Raw genomic sequence first — 16,480 nt, 5'->3', positions numbered from 1 at the left:
CTGCCGGGGGGTGGCCCGCAGGGCAGGAGTCTGTGGGAAGGCAGGGGCGATTGCTGGCGCTTGAGATGGGAGCCCCACTCCCTGCCTTGCACCTTGCCAGCTATGCTGGGCCCCGGTGGAAGCTTTGGCACACACAGGACCAAAGATGCCCATGAATTTTCACTTCTCCAGGAACGTGGCAGTGATGGGAAGAGACTGAGGTCGAAGTCTGTCCCATCAGCCTGCGAGATCGCCTCCCCTCCGATACCCTGCGGTTTCAACACTGCTCTTTCGGTCATGGAAGGTTGGTGCAGACTGCACGTACAGCTTTAACTGAGTGCAGGTTGGCTGTGACTAAGGCACAGAGCCGGAGATGTAGCCTCTGCAAGTCTAGACATCCTCTGCCCTTCCCTGCTACACGGTCCCAGGAGCTCCTGAGATAAAGTCAAGCTGACTTTGGGTATGAGCTGGGCTTACAGGAGTCTAAGCACAGACGTGTCCCCAGAGGCACATTGCCGCGCAGCCTGAGTGTTGGTCATTCCTCACGCACATGAGGCAGGGATGGTTTCCTAGGAACAAAATGTACCGCTGCTTCTGCCTGGGCTTAAATGTGCCCTTTCTCCTCCACCCACAAGAACAGGGCAAACGTGCTCTTCTGGCAGCAGGGACCTTAACTGGCAGGGGAGCAGGCTGTGGACAAGGCCATCAGGTTCTGCTTCCTGCACCGAAAGCCAAAAAGCCTTAGAAAACCAGAGACAACAGGAGGAATAAACTGAGGGCTTATTTGCTGAGTGCCTCTCCAGGCTTATGAGCCTGTGAAAAGAGAAATCCCTGCTCAGAATATTTTTCCTCTGCTCTGTCTCTTTTTGCAAACCGTGCTGCAAAGCACGGTGAGAGGACTCAGCTCCTAGGAGAGCCCCTCTCCCAGGTGGCCTGTCAGCACCAAAGCCACCCCAGCTCCTGTAAACGTCACGTTGGCCAGCTCTGTGCTGCTGGAATCCATTAGCCTGCCCCACTTGCGAGGATTGTCCTGCAGCAAAATGTAGGGAATTGTTAAGGGCACGGGCTGGGAAGTAAAGGAGGGGTAGCCATGGGTGGGGGACAGTGTCAGCTCCTACCCTCTACCTGCAAGCAGGATCCTCAAAAGTCAGAGTAACAGACTGCAGGAGGAAGGTATAACACAGCAAACCAGGCTGCCTGCTGAGGGTGTTTTGTGTTCCAGGTGTCGAACCCCCCGCTCTGGAGATGCTGGAGAAGGATCACGTGTCCCCAGACCATGTGTAGGTATTGTCAGTCCTGGCTTTTGGAGGTGGCTGAGATTCCTGAGTGCATCTGAGCTACTGGAGATCCAGTATCAGACCATAAGGGAGATCCCACCATGCTGGGGCACGGCTCCGTAGTTGGTCGTAAACCGGTGCCTGATTCTTTGTGGGGTGCAGAATGCGTTTGCCAGGAAAATTTCTAATCTTTTGTTTTTTTCTTCTGCCCCATCCCTGGTAGGCTGATTGTCCAGCAGGTACTTCAGGAGCTGAAGCAGTATCATGGGTGAGTGTGTCTGGGAGAAGGATTTGGGCAGGGAGGTCATGGGCTTGCCCAGGAATGTGTTACTGCCCAGTCTCCAAAGATGGGCCTCCCTGCTGACCCTCAAGTTCTGCCCTTGTGTTTCTTGCTGTGTCTGATGTCTTCTCGTTGCACAGGGCAAAGCAGAGAGTTTGTGTGCAAGAAGGCAGTGATTCCTCCCAGCAGAACCTCACCTGGTTTGAGTTCCTGTCTAATGAGTAAGTGAGGCGGGCAGTAACCCCACACTTTGTGTCCCTGGAGCAGACTCTGATTTCTAGCCCCGCTCCATCTAAGCTCAAGTGCCCCACTGCTACTGTGGACATTGGTTTCTGCAGCAGTTCAGCCCGGACTGGGGCCTCATTGTGCACGGCACTGAACAAAAACACAGTGCCAGCCATAATCTGAAAGCTCATCTCCTTATTTGCAAGTCTCCATGTGAATGACATGACTGATGCTGAACCAGATCTCCCAAGGGATCGAAAGCCCAGGGATGGGGTCCTAAAGTAAAGCTTCAGCTGAACTTCATCAGTGATCTCCTTGAATTGTGCTTGGCCGGTTAACTTCCCTTAGTTAAGATGCTTTTTGTCTCGTTTCAGAAATGAGGACAGTGGAAAGAGTGACAAAGCAGAGAAAGGCACCAAGGTGATGCGCCGTCTGAGTTCCCTGCGGAGCCGAGTTACCGGGTCCTGGCAGAAGGATAAGGTGAGAGGTGCCGAATTTGTGGAGCAGGTTGCTGGATTCCTCGAGCAGGGGAGGGGATCTGGTTCCATGGACCAGTTAGCTGGTCCACCACTTTTGGGTGGCTGAGGCCTCTGATTTCATCAGCAGATGCATGGTGACTCCTAACAGCATGCACTGGACCAAATGGTCCCTGACTCACGGAGAAGAGCTTGCAGGGGTGCAGGCACGTGCTGCCGCGCTGTGTCCTGCCTTTCCCCATGCATGGCCCTACCCTAGAGGGACTGTCCCAAGCCTTTGGGAGGCATTTGGGAAAGCCACTGAAATCCCAAATGTTCAGGCACAAAGGGGCCCAACCGCACTTGCTGTGTGCCAGCTTGCTGTGTGCTTGTTTTTACCAGCAGGGAGAGGAATGTGTGGGCAGTGCGAGGCACATAACAGAGCTGTGGTGGTTTTTTTTTGTTTTGTTTTCCTTCCAGGGTAAGAACAAAGAGCAATCAAAAGAGAAAGAGAAGGAGAAAGAGACAAAGGAGCCAAAAGAGAGGTGGAAAGAGGTCAATCGGCACCAGCTTGTGCCAGGGGTTTTCTCCAGCTGCACCAGCTGCTCCCTGTGTGCCAAACCTCTCGTGAATAAAAGTGGTCTGCAGTGCCTGAGTGAGTATGGCTGCCGCTGCCTGGCTCTGGCCCAGCCTGGCTGTCCCCGCTCCCCGGCCTGCCCTCTGCCCAGGGCGGCCATTCCCCTGCTTAAATCCGCCTCGTGGATTGCTTCACTTCTCTGCCTGGCTTGACTCACCCCACCGCCCTGCTTAGCCTGGCTCGGTTGTTCTCCAGATAGCCTAAATAATCACTGCATCTGCCTGGCAATAATTTATCCTTGTTATCGTTGGCCACCTGACCATTTCCTGCCCCTGTCCCCAAAGGAGGGTTCTAGGTCAACTTTTCCTTTAATAAGGTTTTGTTTTTGTTTTTGTTTTTGTTTTTATTTTTCACAAAGCTCTGCTTTACCCAAGCAAACGTCCCTGCTGCCTGAGTGAAGTATTTTAGGCTGTTTTACACCAAGGCAGTGATGTGTCAGCTGAGCATCTGCCCTGTGAATGGGCACAGGGATTCCTGGAGCATCCAAAACTTTAACAACTAACACAATATTCAAATGGAGCCTCCCAGGACTTGCATGGATGAAATTCCTGCTTTTCAGATGCAAGTAGCGCTCAGGAATGGCAGCTGCTCCTTTGCAGGCATGCATGGGGCTCTGTCCTCCCTTGCTGCATGGCCTTGGCTGCTGGACAAACTGTCCCTCCTCCTGGGGGCAGATACTCAGGGCACTGAAGAACATTTTAATTCTTGAGAAACCGCCTGTGGGCAGATTAAATCTTTTGGAAATGAGAGAGTTGCTCTCTTTCTCCACCTTGCATCCTCAAGCAATGCTCACTCTCAAGTAACGAACCCTCAGCGCTCTTAAGGTCAGTAAAACCTTCCTGGGGCAAAGCAACTGGCTGCCTTAGGGGACGTGTTATAAGAAGCATATTTTCCCTTCAGGGCAGAGAGAGATTTAAAAGGACCACAGGCTGTTAGTGAACATTTCAGAGGTGTCACAGCCAAAGCAGAGAGGAGGGAGCTGAATAAGAGCAAGTGCTTTGTGGATATTTAGAAAGGATTCAAATATTATGAGAGGTGGCAGAGTTATGCTTTGTTCTTTCTGTCTGAAAGCTCTTAGCTGAGGCTCTATTTGCAGTGCTGCATGCTGCTTTACAAAAATACCCGAATCTGAGCAGATGCAGATAGTCCTTGTTCTGTAGTGAACAAAGAGCTTAGAGACACGCTCTTTCTGGTCCCAGAAACCCTGGGGTCATTGCCAGTGTGAGCGATTCTTCTCCGAAAAACAGCTTTGGAGATCTGTGATTGGGAGCTCAAGGGGTTGGAGCCGTCTTTCAAAATATGTTTGGCTTGGCATATCATTGTCCATCATAAATGTGTGGGGACTGGATGTGAGTTATATTAACCTTTACCTTGTTTGTTAGCCTTACCATGAGGAATCTGTGTTCTTAAGTCTTACTAACATTCAGCAGAAAAGCTCCATGGTGACTGAGGCGCTGGTTTGTGTTTGGGACTCGGTGACATCTCCTTTGGTTTCCTGGGTTGCTCAGGGATCGCGCTGCCTAGGGTAACATGGGCAAACATGGGCAAACATGGGCAGCAGAGCTCCTTGTTGCATGTTCTCTGCGTGGTGGCTTGAACTGAGGCTGAGCAGTCAGGCAGGGTTCTGCGATGTTCGTTAAAATTAATGGCCTGCCCGTGGCCGATCTGCACCGGGGACTTGTCGCATGACAGCTGTTAGCCCCAGAGCGCCTATATTTGGATTATGCTGGGCTGAAACCTTTGCAAGCTGCTTCTGGGCAGCAGAGTCGATAGCTGATATCTCTAGCTCCCATTATCGCAGCTCTGAGCGGTGCGTGGTCTCCTGACGAGTCGCTGATAGGGCTCGGGAAAAGCAAGTTTTCGGGCCACCGGGCAGCCAGAGTGGCATGCCCACTTTTCAGATGTGAAAGCTGCTCTGTCAGGGCTCAGCCCGAGCTGTTGCCGCTGCCAGAATTTGAGGATATTTGGCTGCTCCTCTTGTTTTCTCCTAACGAACTCAACACTTCGCCATCTATACGCCTTGGCCCTCGGCCAGCCCTCGGTCCACCTCATGGTCAGGTGCTGTTGTTTACGTTATCTCCGTGGTATTTTTAACTGCAGCACCACCGTGTGGCAGGAAGCGAAACAGGCTCGAAAAAAGAATACAAGAAAAAAACAGCAGTTAAAGAAAAGGGTGAGTTGAAACCAGGGAGTAGAAGGATGTGGGAAGAAGTAGGCATTCTCACGCCTGGAGGTCTTTTTCGCTGTCCTGTGGACACAAAGAGTCTGGTGGCTACCAGGACAGTGATGAAATAGAGGCGCAAGAGCTCTTCGTTTCGGACAAAGTAACAGCAGGAGGAATTCTGCTTTTAATTCAGAACAAAGAATTAGCATTCTTGTGCTGGAAACAGGCATGTGAGCTGCGAAGAAGGCAGGCAGCCTGGGTGGCTCTGTGCAGGGCAATTTGCTCCCCTCTCCCACCTGATTCCTCCCGTCCATCCTCGCTCCACGTGGTACAAAGCCTCCCAGGGAAGGCAGGAAGGAGACCGTGGTGTGCGTCGAGTACAAAAGCAGGATGGTTTCTGCAGCTCCAGCTTCAGAGTCTCCCAGACGTGATGTTAGGAGTCTGGCAGGGAGGAAAAACAAAGAGCAATGTTTGTGGTAACTGGGATCTCGACAACGGTGGCCACCCAAACTTTGGTGTTATATAAACTTTGAGCTGAGAGCCTCTGGGTTTACTGTTCACCTGGAAATGGAGAAAGCTCCTTTTGAGCCTTTGCTGTCAAGGGTGGAGAAGGTTCTGTGCCTAAATTAATCCTTTCTTATAAACATGCTTCCAGAGTTTATGCAACAGGAGTTAGATGAATCCCAGGAAAGCCCTGACAGGAGGAGAGCTCTCCAAGCAGGCTGTGCCATGGAGGGGAGCCAAGGATATGCCGTGGTGTATGGATGGCAGAAAGATTGCTTCCCCCTCAGTGACCTGAGATTGAGCACTGAGGTAGAGGTGGGACCTCTATGTCTTCTTTAGTTGAGCCTTATGTCTCTATTACTTTACGGAAAAGATGCAGCCCTAGCCCCTTTTGGTAGCTCAGATCAACCGTCTTCTTCAAAAGCAAACCTTCAGTTACAACCAAAGTGCTCGGCAGGCTTTGGACAAATCCCTCTTCTTTAAGAGAAGGCGCTCAGTTTAATGAATCTTCATGAATAATCCAGGCCGGAGGGTTGTGACTGACAGCAGACTGCCCACCTGTCCTAGGCTGACCTTTGCTGGCTGTTGCAGTACACAGGCTGATTTATAGCAAGTTGCAGTAACATCCAGTCTCCGGGACTTATTAGCACATTGTGAAAGAGGTTTGAAGAGCCGTTTCCTTCCTTACAATTTTTCCGTGGGTAAATGGAGGACATGGGTCTCAGCAGTTGTCAGGCAAACATCTCCTGCAGTTGTCAGGCAAACATCTCTTGTTTTCATCTGTAAACAAAACAGGCCAGAGTGGCTCTTGGTCTGGGCTTGAAATTCAGCGCGTGAAGTTCACCTCTCACTTTGCAGCTCTGCCTGCACACCCTTCCTTTTAGGATTCCCAGCGCAGCACCAATAAGCTAATACGGGGAGGAGAGGTTTGCCTTATCATAAGGAGGACTGAGTTGATTTTCTGTTGTGAGATTTCTGCTCACAGCCCACACAGAATCCTGAGAAATCTGAAAAGCAGCAGGCAACCTGAAACTTCGCATTTCTGGAAAGAGACACAGCTGCCAAAAAAGCTTCTATTCTGGGGAAAAAGGAGGTTTGGCTGCTGTAACATGATGACAGTGATGAATGGACTGGGAGTCCCTCTTGGAATGAGTGATTACTGACAGGAGTCCAAATCAAACAGGCGAAACCAGAGCGCCTGTGATCGCCTGTGGGTTAATGTGGTTACAAGCCAGTGAAGCAGGATCTAAAGCAACTGGGAAAGTGGTCTGCAGGACTGGTTTCAGAGGAAACGCTGACTGAACTATGAATCTGCAGACATATAGCTGGCCCTACCAAATACTCCCTGCGACTGTCGAGGTTTTAGAAAAGGAAGCAGAAAAATATATTGTTCTCAGCGCTTCTCCTTTTCTGCTTTTCTCTTTCTTCTCCTTTCTGGACAGTATCGCCTTTGTCTGGAACATTTCCAGGATGCTGTTCCTTGTATTTCGTGATGAAACCTCAGTGTCTCGTACACCTGGCCTGACAGATGCATAAGGCCGTGTGACAGTAATCCATTTGCTACTCGTTCAGTAAGAAATGTTTTATTATTATAGAGAATTACACAGGATTAGAAAGCCGGTGCGGTGCTATTCTCTTCTTTGCAATCCAAGCCTTAGCTCTAAGCTATGGAGTATTTCAGCTGGTTGCTGTGCCAGATTTTGCACTGATTTTGTGGAGATGCCCTGAGGCCAGCCGCACAAGCACAGCATGTTCTCTCTGTGAAAGCTTTCGTTGGGCAATCTGCAATGCTTTACTTTTATATTATAGTGAATCACAAAGCTCGAAGTGTCTAAGGATTAATCTGTCACACAGTGGCAGCCAGCTGTTTACCCCCAAACAGCTTCATTTAATGATTATTTCTCTATCGGGACTGAGAGGCCCCAGTAAACGACTGGGACCTCTTTGTACTTAGTCCTGTACAGCACCAGAACAAAAGGGAACATTTCTGAAAAGCTTGCAAATATTAGATGAAAAAAATCGATGAAGTAGGTCGCAGTGTGGAAACCAGAGACAATATTGGTCTCAGGGTAGTCTAGGATTTCAGCACATTTCCAGCCAAAATGGTGCCAGGCTTTTCAAAGCAGCGCGGGAAAGCTGCAGGGTGGATTTTGAGAGGGAAGTTTGCTTTGTAATTATGTATGTTTCATTTTCAAGCTTGACAGGCAAATTGCACGTGCACAGCTTAAAATATGACAAACCTGAGATGGAGATCGGTATTTTAAGTCCTCAGAGTGAATCATAGATCAGGAGGCAAGGTTAGGTCATGAGGTGCTCCAATTTTTCCTCCCTCCACAGTGCTCTTCAGTGGCACTGCACTAGTACCACATCAAACTGCTGGCCTTAGTTTCGGGGAATTTTTATTTCTTTCCAGCACTCTAGTTATACAAGACAGCGCATGAATCTGACGATAGCGAAGCAGCATCTCCTTGGCTTTCGCTGTTTGTCTGCACAAGGGTCACTCACAAAAGCCCAGGCCGGCTGCGGGCACGAGCAGTTCCAGGGCGGTTAGGAAGCGAGCGCGCTGCCAAGCCGCCTGGCACCCCAACGCCGCCTTGGCAGAAGCTGCTGTAAACACTTCGTATTGAATGGCAAATCCCACCGGGCTTTTAATGATGAATTCCCTATTTAGAGTAAATCCCCGGCGCTGCGCAGCGGACACGTAAAGCACCGCGTTAAAGCCATCACTCGGGATGCTGCGTCCCATCTATTAAGGGGCTGTTTAGTCTTTGTTCCCCGCCGCCGTCAGGCGCTGACGGGAGGCAGGTGCCTCGCAGAGTCCCCGGGTGTTTAAAGCTGGGGCAGGGGGAGTCGGGCTCGGTTCCGAGGCTCGGGCAGGGCCGATTTGGCCCCCTCACCAGGCAGGGAGCCGGGCTCCAGGCTCCCGGCCCTGAGGGAGCGGCTGCCTGAGGAGAAAGCGCGGGCTGAGGGGGGCGCGAGCTCCCTGAGGAGAAAGCGCGGGCTGCTGAGGGGCGCGAGCTCCCTGAGGGGGCCGCGGGCTCTCTGAGGAAAAAATACGGGCTGGGGCCGGGGGTCCCGCCCCCGTGGAGGGTCCCAAGCCCCTCCAGGCTCCCTCTCGTACCCTCCTCCCCCTTCTCTTGCCCTGCCCTGCCCTCGACGGGGCGGCGGCGCGCAGGCGCAGGTGTTCGCCCTCGGCATCTTTTCCCTTCCGGGACACGGGGGCGTTTCCTGGTGCTGTGGCGGCCGTTCCCGGGACCGAGAGTGCAACCGGAGGCTCCCCGGGGAGTCCGGTAAGAGCCCGGGCTGTCAGCGCGCCCGTCGGCGCCCCCCCGAGCCTCGGATGCCGGCTCCCCCCCCCCCCTTCCCCTTTACCGGCTTCAAGCAGGCGCTCCTGGCACCGGGCTCCCCCCCCCGGGCGTTGTGAGGGCGCCCCCCCGGGCTCCGGCCACCCCCCGGTCCCCTCAGAGCCCTCAGCGGGGCGGCGGCACCGGGCCGGGGTTTGCAGCCCCGGGGGGGGGGAGCGGGGCAGAGTTACACAACGCCTCCGTCGGGGGACGTGGAGGAAACCGACGGCTCGCCTCGTCCTTCCCGTGATAAATCCTTCGGGGTTTACAGCCGCCCCGGCGTGAGCAGCTCAAGGCTTAATCTGGGGGACGAGGCAGCTCGTGGGGATCTGGTCTTTACCTCAGAGACCTCTCGGGGAGGCCGAGGGAGGTGAAATGTTAGCGTGTGTTGTGGGCAGGAGGCGGGCTGGCGTCGTGTGGAGCCGGCTCTGCGTGTGTCCCAGGGAGGCCTGAGCATCCCCGTGCTGTGGTGGTGAAATCCTGCCCCTTGTCTCCTCGGTTGTACACGTACTGTTGGGGCTGCAGCAGTGAGAAGTGCCCAAGATGTACATTAAATACCTTAATACTGTTTGGAAAAAAAAAAAAAAAAGGTGAAAACTGCATACGGCTCCTTATCCGCAGCTATGATGACCGGTTTGAAATACGTCTTGTCCTAGGCATGGTGTGGAAAAGAGAGGGAGAGGTCCTCGGGTTGTGGGCTCAGCTTTGTGCGCTGGAGAGGAAACCCCCGTGCGAGCTGGGGCCTGTGACAGATTTCAGGGGAGGTGCGAGGAAGCAGGGACAGATTCAAAAGTGAAATAGCTCTTTGAATGTTTCTGGTACTGCGTTTGGTTTCGCTGCGCTAATAAATAAGCAAAATCGCTGAATGTTGTTTGAAGACTTTGTGCTGTGGTTTTGTTGTAGTATCCGTGTGTCTTCTCTGCAAAACCAAGAGAAGGAACCGTTCCTTCCCAGCTGTTTGGTGCAGCCCCTTTTCAAAGTGTTTTCTAGTGGTCTTTATTATTTATTTATTTATTATTATTATTATTTATAGATTTATAAAGAGAGTTTAATTCTCTTTGGTATGCTATAAAAATAAACCCATGAAGTATGGCTCTCAAACAGGAGCCATCAGACATGGTGTGTTGTAGTTCCACCTAATGTTTACCTATGAAATATTTTAAATACCTTTTATGATTGTCATAGTTGCTGCTTCAGTCCTGTAGTGTTCCTGTAGAATGGGGGAAGGGTTGAGCATGAGAGAATTGAAATGGTGCTCATATTTCTTTTAGTATAACGTGTTATTTTTCCTTGGTATTGTTTAGGAAAACAAACATCCATTGTTCGTTTGTTCCGGCTTGGGATTCTTTGCTTAAAGAAAACCCCAACCCCCCTTGAACTTGCGGTGCTGGGAGTGACACGAGCCCACCACACCCCCAGCGTGACATTTTGACAGTAAAAACAGACACAGCGAGAAAGGGGTTATAGGTTGTTTTGGGAGAGCAAGAGGGAAGCTGCAACTTAATAATTTAGTGTTGTTGTTCTCTCGCGTGGGCTGTTTCTGTTTCCAAATGTGAAGTATCTTGTCACCCTGTACCCTTCCAGTGTGGGGTTTCTGCCTCTGCGCAGTGAGGCATGTTAGCAAAATAAGTAAACACCGGTCACCAAAGCCTGTGGGACAAAGTTAAATCAGTTCCGAGTTCCCGCAGGTACGTGACCTGGATTTACCAAATACAGAAACTTCTTCAAGTTCAAGTGAGACTCCTCCTCTTCCCTAAGGAGACTTATCACAAAGTCACTCTGCTTCTTCTGGAATGCTGTACTTGCCTAAAATGTTTCTCAGTTACCACGTTGCGCATCTTTGTTTAAATTTGGATTTTATGTTCTGTATTAATCATTCATATGCAAATCGTTCAGATGTGAATGTTTTCTTTGTCAATCCAAGAGGCAGTAATAACCTTGTATGGTGTAAGGCTGAGGTTCTCTTTGATCTCGGAAGTGCCAGACATCTGAAAACATAAAAATGATTAGTTTCACATGAGAACTGTTTTGTCCACAGCTGTCTGAATTTAATAGATAGCGGATAGATCCTTAATTAAAACAGTGCTTGAACACCTTGTATTGTTAGGAACAGCCTTAAAAGGTGTCCCTGCCTGAACCTAACTGTTTTAAAGTTGTTTTTGAATGTGTCATTTCAAAACACCAAAATGCTGTATACGTGAGGGAGGGAAAAAAAAGTCAGAAGTTAAATTTTAGATTAATCACAACGTATCTGAGTGGTAGTTGTGGTTGTTTGCAAATGGCCTTTTAAGAGTTATTTTATTGGGCAGTACCGTTCCAGACCAAAGGTCAGGGTCATAACACTCATAATATTTGGTGAGTCATAGATTTGTCCTGGAATCCAATTCTGGAAGACGCTTATGGGACATTGCCAGTATCTGATCCACAAGAAGGTATTAGAGCTGGGGGAAAATGCATCCGTATGCCCTTTTTCAGCTGTTCATTTCCCTCTTGCATAGTGTGAATCAGTGTTGGGCTTTTGGGCGTTGTAATGCGTTGTCCAATAAAATGCTCCTGTGTGACTGCCTGCAGATTGGCTTCTGGGAGCCTTTGGGAAAACATCTCGTTAATAAGGGAAGTGTTCCTCTTATTACTGTTTATTTTTATCGTTATACAATAGATTAATTTCATTATCCTCAATTTTGAACAGAGTCATTTATGATGTTTATGAGCCTCTTGGTCTCGAATGGTTCTTTGCTGGATGAGGCCCCCGTTTCAGTTCGCCTGTCAGTGGGCCGGAGGCCATCGCTGACACAAGCCCATGCAAAATGCTCCAGGGGCAGCAGCAGACCCCATAGCAAGCAGATGTGGGATAACGTGATGCTCCCAGCATCCTCAGCCTCATTCCACGTGGCTCGGTGTAAGCCCAGAACCCACCCCGGTGGGTTTGCATTGTTTCCTGTGGTATCGATGGCTGCGGTACCTTTAGGGTACCTTTAGCACGGGCAGTGGTGCTCCCGTCCCCGTTCAGCTGAGGTAACCCAAAGCCTTGCAGCTCCCCCGTGGGTGGCAGCTGACCACATGTTCTCAGCGCTGGGCAGAGCTGTAGCACTTCTGCGTTTCCCTGCCCAAATTCACCTTCCTGCCGTTCCAGTGACTGGGAGAGGGAGGAGAAAGAAATGGATGGAGGATAAGATGGAGAAGGGGAGAGTCTGGGTGGCAGTTGGATTTTTTTAGCTCTGTCCCCCTCAGTACTGCCTTCTGTGCCTCTCCAGTTTGAGAATAGTTCACCAAAATAACTGTCAAGTTTATTTTTGTACCTCACCTCATTCTTGATCTGAATAAAACCTAATGCCACCAGTTACTGATGGAAAAACACTCTCTGTTTTCTGAGGTTAGGTATCTTTTATTTGTATAAATCGAGTGACCCTTCTTATTTATCTTTGCTCTTAAATATCAGTCTCAACCTCTTCAGGTTCCTGTGACCTCCACTTTCCTCTGTCCCTCATTCTTCTCCTTGCTGTTTTCTTGACCCCTGCTGTTTTCTAATTCCCTGCTCAGAGAGGCTGTCCAGAAGAATAAAGAATGCAAGAAGACCTTGTGTGTGTGCAGAAAAAGGAAGTCAAATTGACTAGTATTCAAATACTTGTTCTCATCCTTAACTGGGGTGTGTTTGGTTCATTAAAAGTGTGGAAGATGAAATATGTTTTTATAAAATGAAGTATGGTTATAACACAGTCTGATTCTTCTGTCACTTTTCGAGATTCTGTTCTGACACCTGGCCAAAGATAATGGCACTTGGAAATCAGCGAGCTGATTGCATTTCAAGTAGGCTCTTTGAGAATTGAGTCCTTAGATTCATCTGCAGTTCGGAGGCTTTTCTATGGCATTTCCCTGTTTTCTAGCATATTCTTTCCTGTTGCGTAAAGAATCTTTTAGCAGCACAGGGAGCTAATACGCAGCACTGTTAGATATGTCTTCTGATGAAACGAAGAATAGCTGCTGAGAGTGGTATAAGATAGCTTTATCTACCTTATTGGCATAAAATCAAGACAAGAATGTGCACAAGGTTGCTCACTGAAACACCTCGGATTGCTCTGTACCTCTTCCAAATTAAAAGATCTTTTAGATCTCTCTCTTTCTTCCCCTAGATGGGAATGGCAAGGATAATTTGACTTCTTCTGTGTGTTTCAGACTGTGCAGTGAATGTCCATAAGAACTGCAAGAGTTTACTGGCTGAATGCAGCAGCATCAGACCCAAGGTGGGTTTTCAAGTTTGTTCTTTTATAAATAACAATCCTTGACAGAGTAAGTTTAATTTAGTGTGAGTGTACAGATTTAAGTCAGTAGAGAATCTTGCCCGACATCCTTAAGACATCGAATAGTTATTCACTTGTTGTTAGAGGAATTTATGACAACGTATGTAGAGAGAAATGAAACGCTTTTGTTGTTCTGAAAACTACTTACCATTCCTTGTGTCTGTCAGAGCTGTGACTAATGCTTATAAGAATGCTCAAAGTCATCATGTTGTTGTTGTTGTTGTTACTTTGGACCACGACTGAATTATCTGGCACCTCTGATTTTTGCACTACTTTATTTTAATGGGTTGTGCCATCTCAAAGCTGACAGTGAGGGGTGCAGAGGAATTTGGTTATGATAGTTGCAATATTACTTATAAGCTGAGCAATGCAGAGTAAGTGTTTTCATTTCTGACCTCCGATAAACTTTGTCTTGCCAAGCTGCTCATTTTTTTTATCTGTGTCACCATGGTGCCTGTGATTGCAGGTAAGGTCACGGGTTGGTCTCAGATAGTATCTGTCATTTTTTCTTCAGGTATTAGTTTCAAAAAATCATTTCCTTCTTCTCATAACTACTTACACTTGAGGGGGTTTTAATTTGTTTTAACCTGCAACTGTTGATGATTTTGGACTCTGATTTTAGAACATGATAGCAGGTTAGGGAGTACTATGAGGAGGAAAAGAGAGAGCAGAACAGCTCAAACCTGGGCAGTCGGAGGTTAGAGGAAGTATTTTCAGCCTTTGGGGATTTAGAACATGACTCTTTAGGGTGTAGAAATGTTCTTGTGTTTTGTTGTTGTTTGTTTGTTTGTTTTGTTGTTGTTTATATATATTTTGAATTCAAACTTGTCAATGCATTGTGCATTTTTGTTTTAAGCATAAACAATCACTTGCTCTGATACTTTGATATTTGATTTCTGCTCTTTACCATCTGCCAAACTTTCATACTTGAATCACCCCATTACAAATTGCTCCTGAAGAGAACAAAGAGAGAGTGACAGCACAAAATGATATGGGGAATGAAGTCAGAAGTGAGATCCTCGAAGTGAAGCAAGACTCCCAGAAAACCATTTATTACAGACCGTGTTACTTAATTTGTCTGCATCTTAGATAAATGGAGTCTTATTGAATTGGAATATCCTAGTGTTGTAAGAATGAGAAAGCTGTGCAGATTAACAAAGACAGTTTTTGGCCAGTCTTATTTTTGGTTGAAACCAAGCATTGGCTGGGTTAGTTCTAGTTTAGTTAGTATTGCTTTAAGCTAAACTGCAAGAAAGTGGAGGTGAAGGCTGCCTACCTCAAGGGTTTGCTTTCATTTAATAAATTGCTTATGGTCATAGCTTTAATTCAGCTCTAACTTCATTTTGGTTGTACTTCAGTCTAGTTTATATTTGATGGAATTTTTGTATATGGAGTTGATGTCTGTGCCATGCTTCTGGAATGTGGGAAAATCAAAGCTGTTATTGTGTCAAATCTTTTAGACTGTCAGTACGCAGCTTCGCTTACAGTTAGGGTTATATGCCAGGAAAAAATTGATTCCTTTTGGACTGGAAAGTTGGTCTGTATGTGTAACAGTATTGTATTTTTTCCTATAGCAGAAAGATTTGCAGCACAGACCTTCTGGATCTCCACAAAGTTCGTCCCAGTGCATTTCCCCAGGTTTGTACTAAAGAATGATTTCTGTGCTCAAGGCTTATCTGTTCAATTGTATTTTTTTTCTTTAATATGTTTTAAAGGCTATACACAGGGTGTTATTGAAGTATAGAAAAGGTCTCTTTTAATAAGATGGCTTCATTTTTTTTCTATTGGGAATGGCTTAGAGGCTCCTAGCAATCTCCTGTGTGTTTTTATCTTTTTATCTTTTTATTTTTCTTTATACCTTCTTGCTGTGTAACCTCAAAATATCATGGTGAAAAGGGATCAATAAGCTAGTTTCTCATTGATTGTCTATTCTCTGGCCTCTGAAAGGACTAGAACTGTGAACTTTGTTTTACATCAGATTTTCATAATTGTCTATTTAAAACTTGCCTGCAGCTAGTGGTTGCTAGAAATCTCTAAGACAAGCTAGCGCTAATGGTCTGAACATAAATCTTTGTTAAAACGAAGTGGGAAAAGGGATCTGGGAGCAAAGAGAAGAAAAGAGCAGCTCTGTTGCAGCATAGGCTTTGAAATAGCTTTTTGCTACTGGAAAAGACCATCGCAGTTACAGTTGTAAGATTTTAAATGGCATTTTAATTGGTAGATGTTTCGAGGCCTGCCTAGCAGAATAGGCTTCTTGGGCTCTGAGGTGACTGACTGTAACTAGAGCAGAATTATTTTCTGCCTTGCAGTCAGTCAGTCTGGTTGCTTTGATGGCTATAAGAAACACATTTGAGGTGAATATCTGAATACTACTCTGACTTTTGCATGTGTGTTTGCTAGGTCTTGTTTGGCTTGCATTTCAAACTGTACTTCTTTATGAAATAATTCTTAACAGATAGCACAAGGGGAATAATTGCTATAAGAAGATAAGTGGTTGATTGCATGGCCAAGAATGGTTTTGTGCATTAAGGGGAAAGTAGAGAGACTAAAATAGGAAACAATAAAGAATAATGAAAATAGGAAAAGTTGGCCGTAGGGCTTGTCGTTGAAACAGCTCTGTGGTATACAGTCTGGTCTGATGTGGTAGGTTAACAACGATCGATACGGACTCTCAGCAGTGTGCAGACAGTGCTAATTGAACTCAGAAAATGGCTTTTTGTTGGTGCAGGCTCTGTTAGGCAGCCACTACTAATTTTCCGTAGTCAAAAGCAGAAGATGGAAGTTAAAGGAACATCTAATAGCATGGGCTCTGTCTTTACCCACAGTATAACACTGCAGCCTGTAATGCCCAGGAAAGAAAAAAAAAAAAAAAAAAGCCAAAGGTAGTGTATCAATATAGAAGAGAGACACATTTTAAGAAAGGTGCAAACTGTGCCCTCCCCCATATTTTGCATCTGGAAATGTTTAGATTTGGCCTGCCATTGGGAAACAAACCTTTTATGTTCTTGGCTGTGCAGCACAGAAAGAGAACTTGATGGCTGATGATTTCAGTGCTTCCACAAATGGAAGTGGGATGGCATTTATTATTAAGCCTTTGTTCAAGAAATCTTCCTTTGCCAATCTTACCAATATCCGCTCAGTCTGCTTTTTTGGGATGATGAACTCGAAGCTCATCACTTGGATGATGGAAGAGGAAATATATCTCTGTTTACCCAATCTGTTACAGACTGAAAATGAGCTGTGTGTGTAGCCAAAAGAATTTGAACTTGAACATTTGTTGGGAGAGGTAGTCCTAGTAGGTACAAGATGCAGTGATA

General features: G+C 47.3%; 1 protein-coding gene across 7 annotated transcripts in view; it reads left to right on the top strand.

Moving 5' to 3' along the window:
* The window catches only part of ARHGEF18 (Rho/Rac guanine nucleotide exchange factor 18), a 49,816-nt gene that overhangs the window by 11,593 nt on the left and 21,743 nt on the right, over positions 1-16,480 (top strand). For 4 of the 7 annotated variants that reach the window (XM_048077641.2, XM_048077636.2, XM_048077640.2 and 1 more), the window contains exons 5-12: positions 172-283; positions 1,202-1,259; positions 1,480-1,524; positions 1,677-1,757; positions 2,136-2,241; positions 2,697-2,871; positions 13,039-13,106; positions 14,738-14,801. In XM_048077641.2, coding sequence (XP_047933598.1) covers positions 172-283; positions 1,202-1,259; positions 1,480-1,524; positions 1,677-1,757; positions 2,136-2,241; positions 2,697-2,871; positions 13,039-13,106; positions 14,738-14,801 — 709 coding nt within the window. Of the gene's footprint in view, positions 1-171; positions 284-1,201; positions 1,260-1,479; positions 1,525-1,676; positions 1,758-2,135; positions 2,243-2,696; positions 2,872-13,038; positions 13,107-14,737; positions 14,802-16,480 lie in introns of all 7 variants that reach the window. The other 3 variants (XM_048077637.2, XM_066984123.1, XM_066984122.1) reach the window with 3 other exon arrangements.

The sequence above is a fragment of the Anser cygnoides genome, chromosome 27 (genome assembly GCF_040182565.1).
Source record: "Anser cygnoides isolate HZ-2024a breed goose chromosome 27, Taihu_goose_T2T_genome, whole genome shotgun sequence".
In the NCBI taxonomy this organism is placed as follows: Eukaryota; Metazoa; Chordata; class Aves; order Anseriformes; family Anatidae; genus Anser; species Anser cygnoides.
This window is presented reverse-complemented; position numbering and strand designations above follow the sequence as displayed.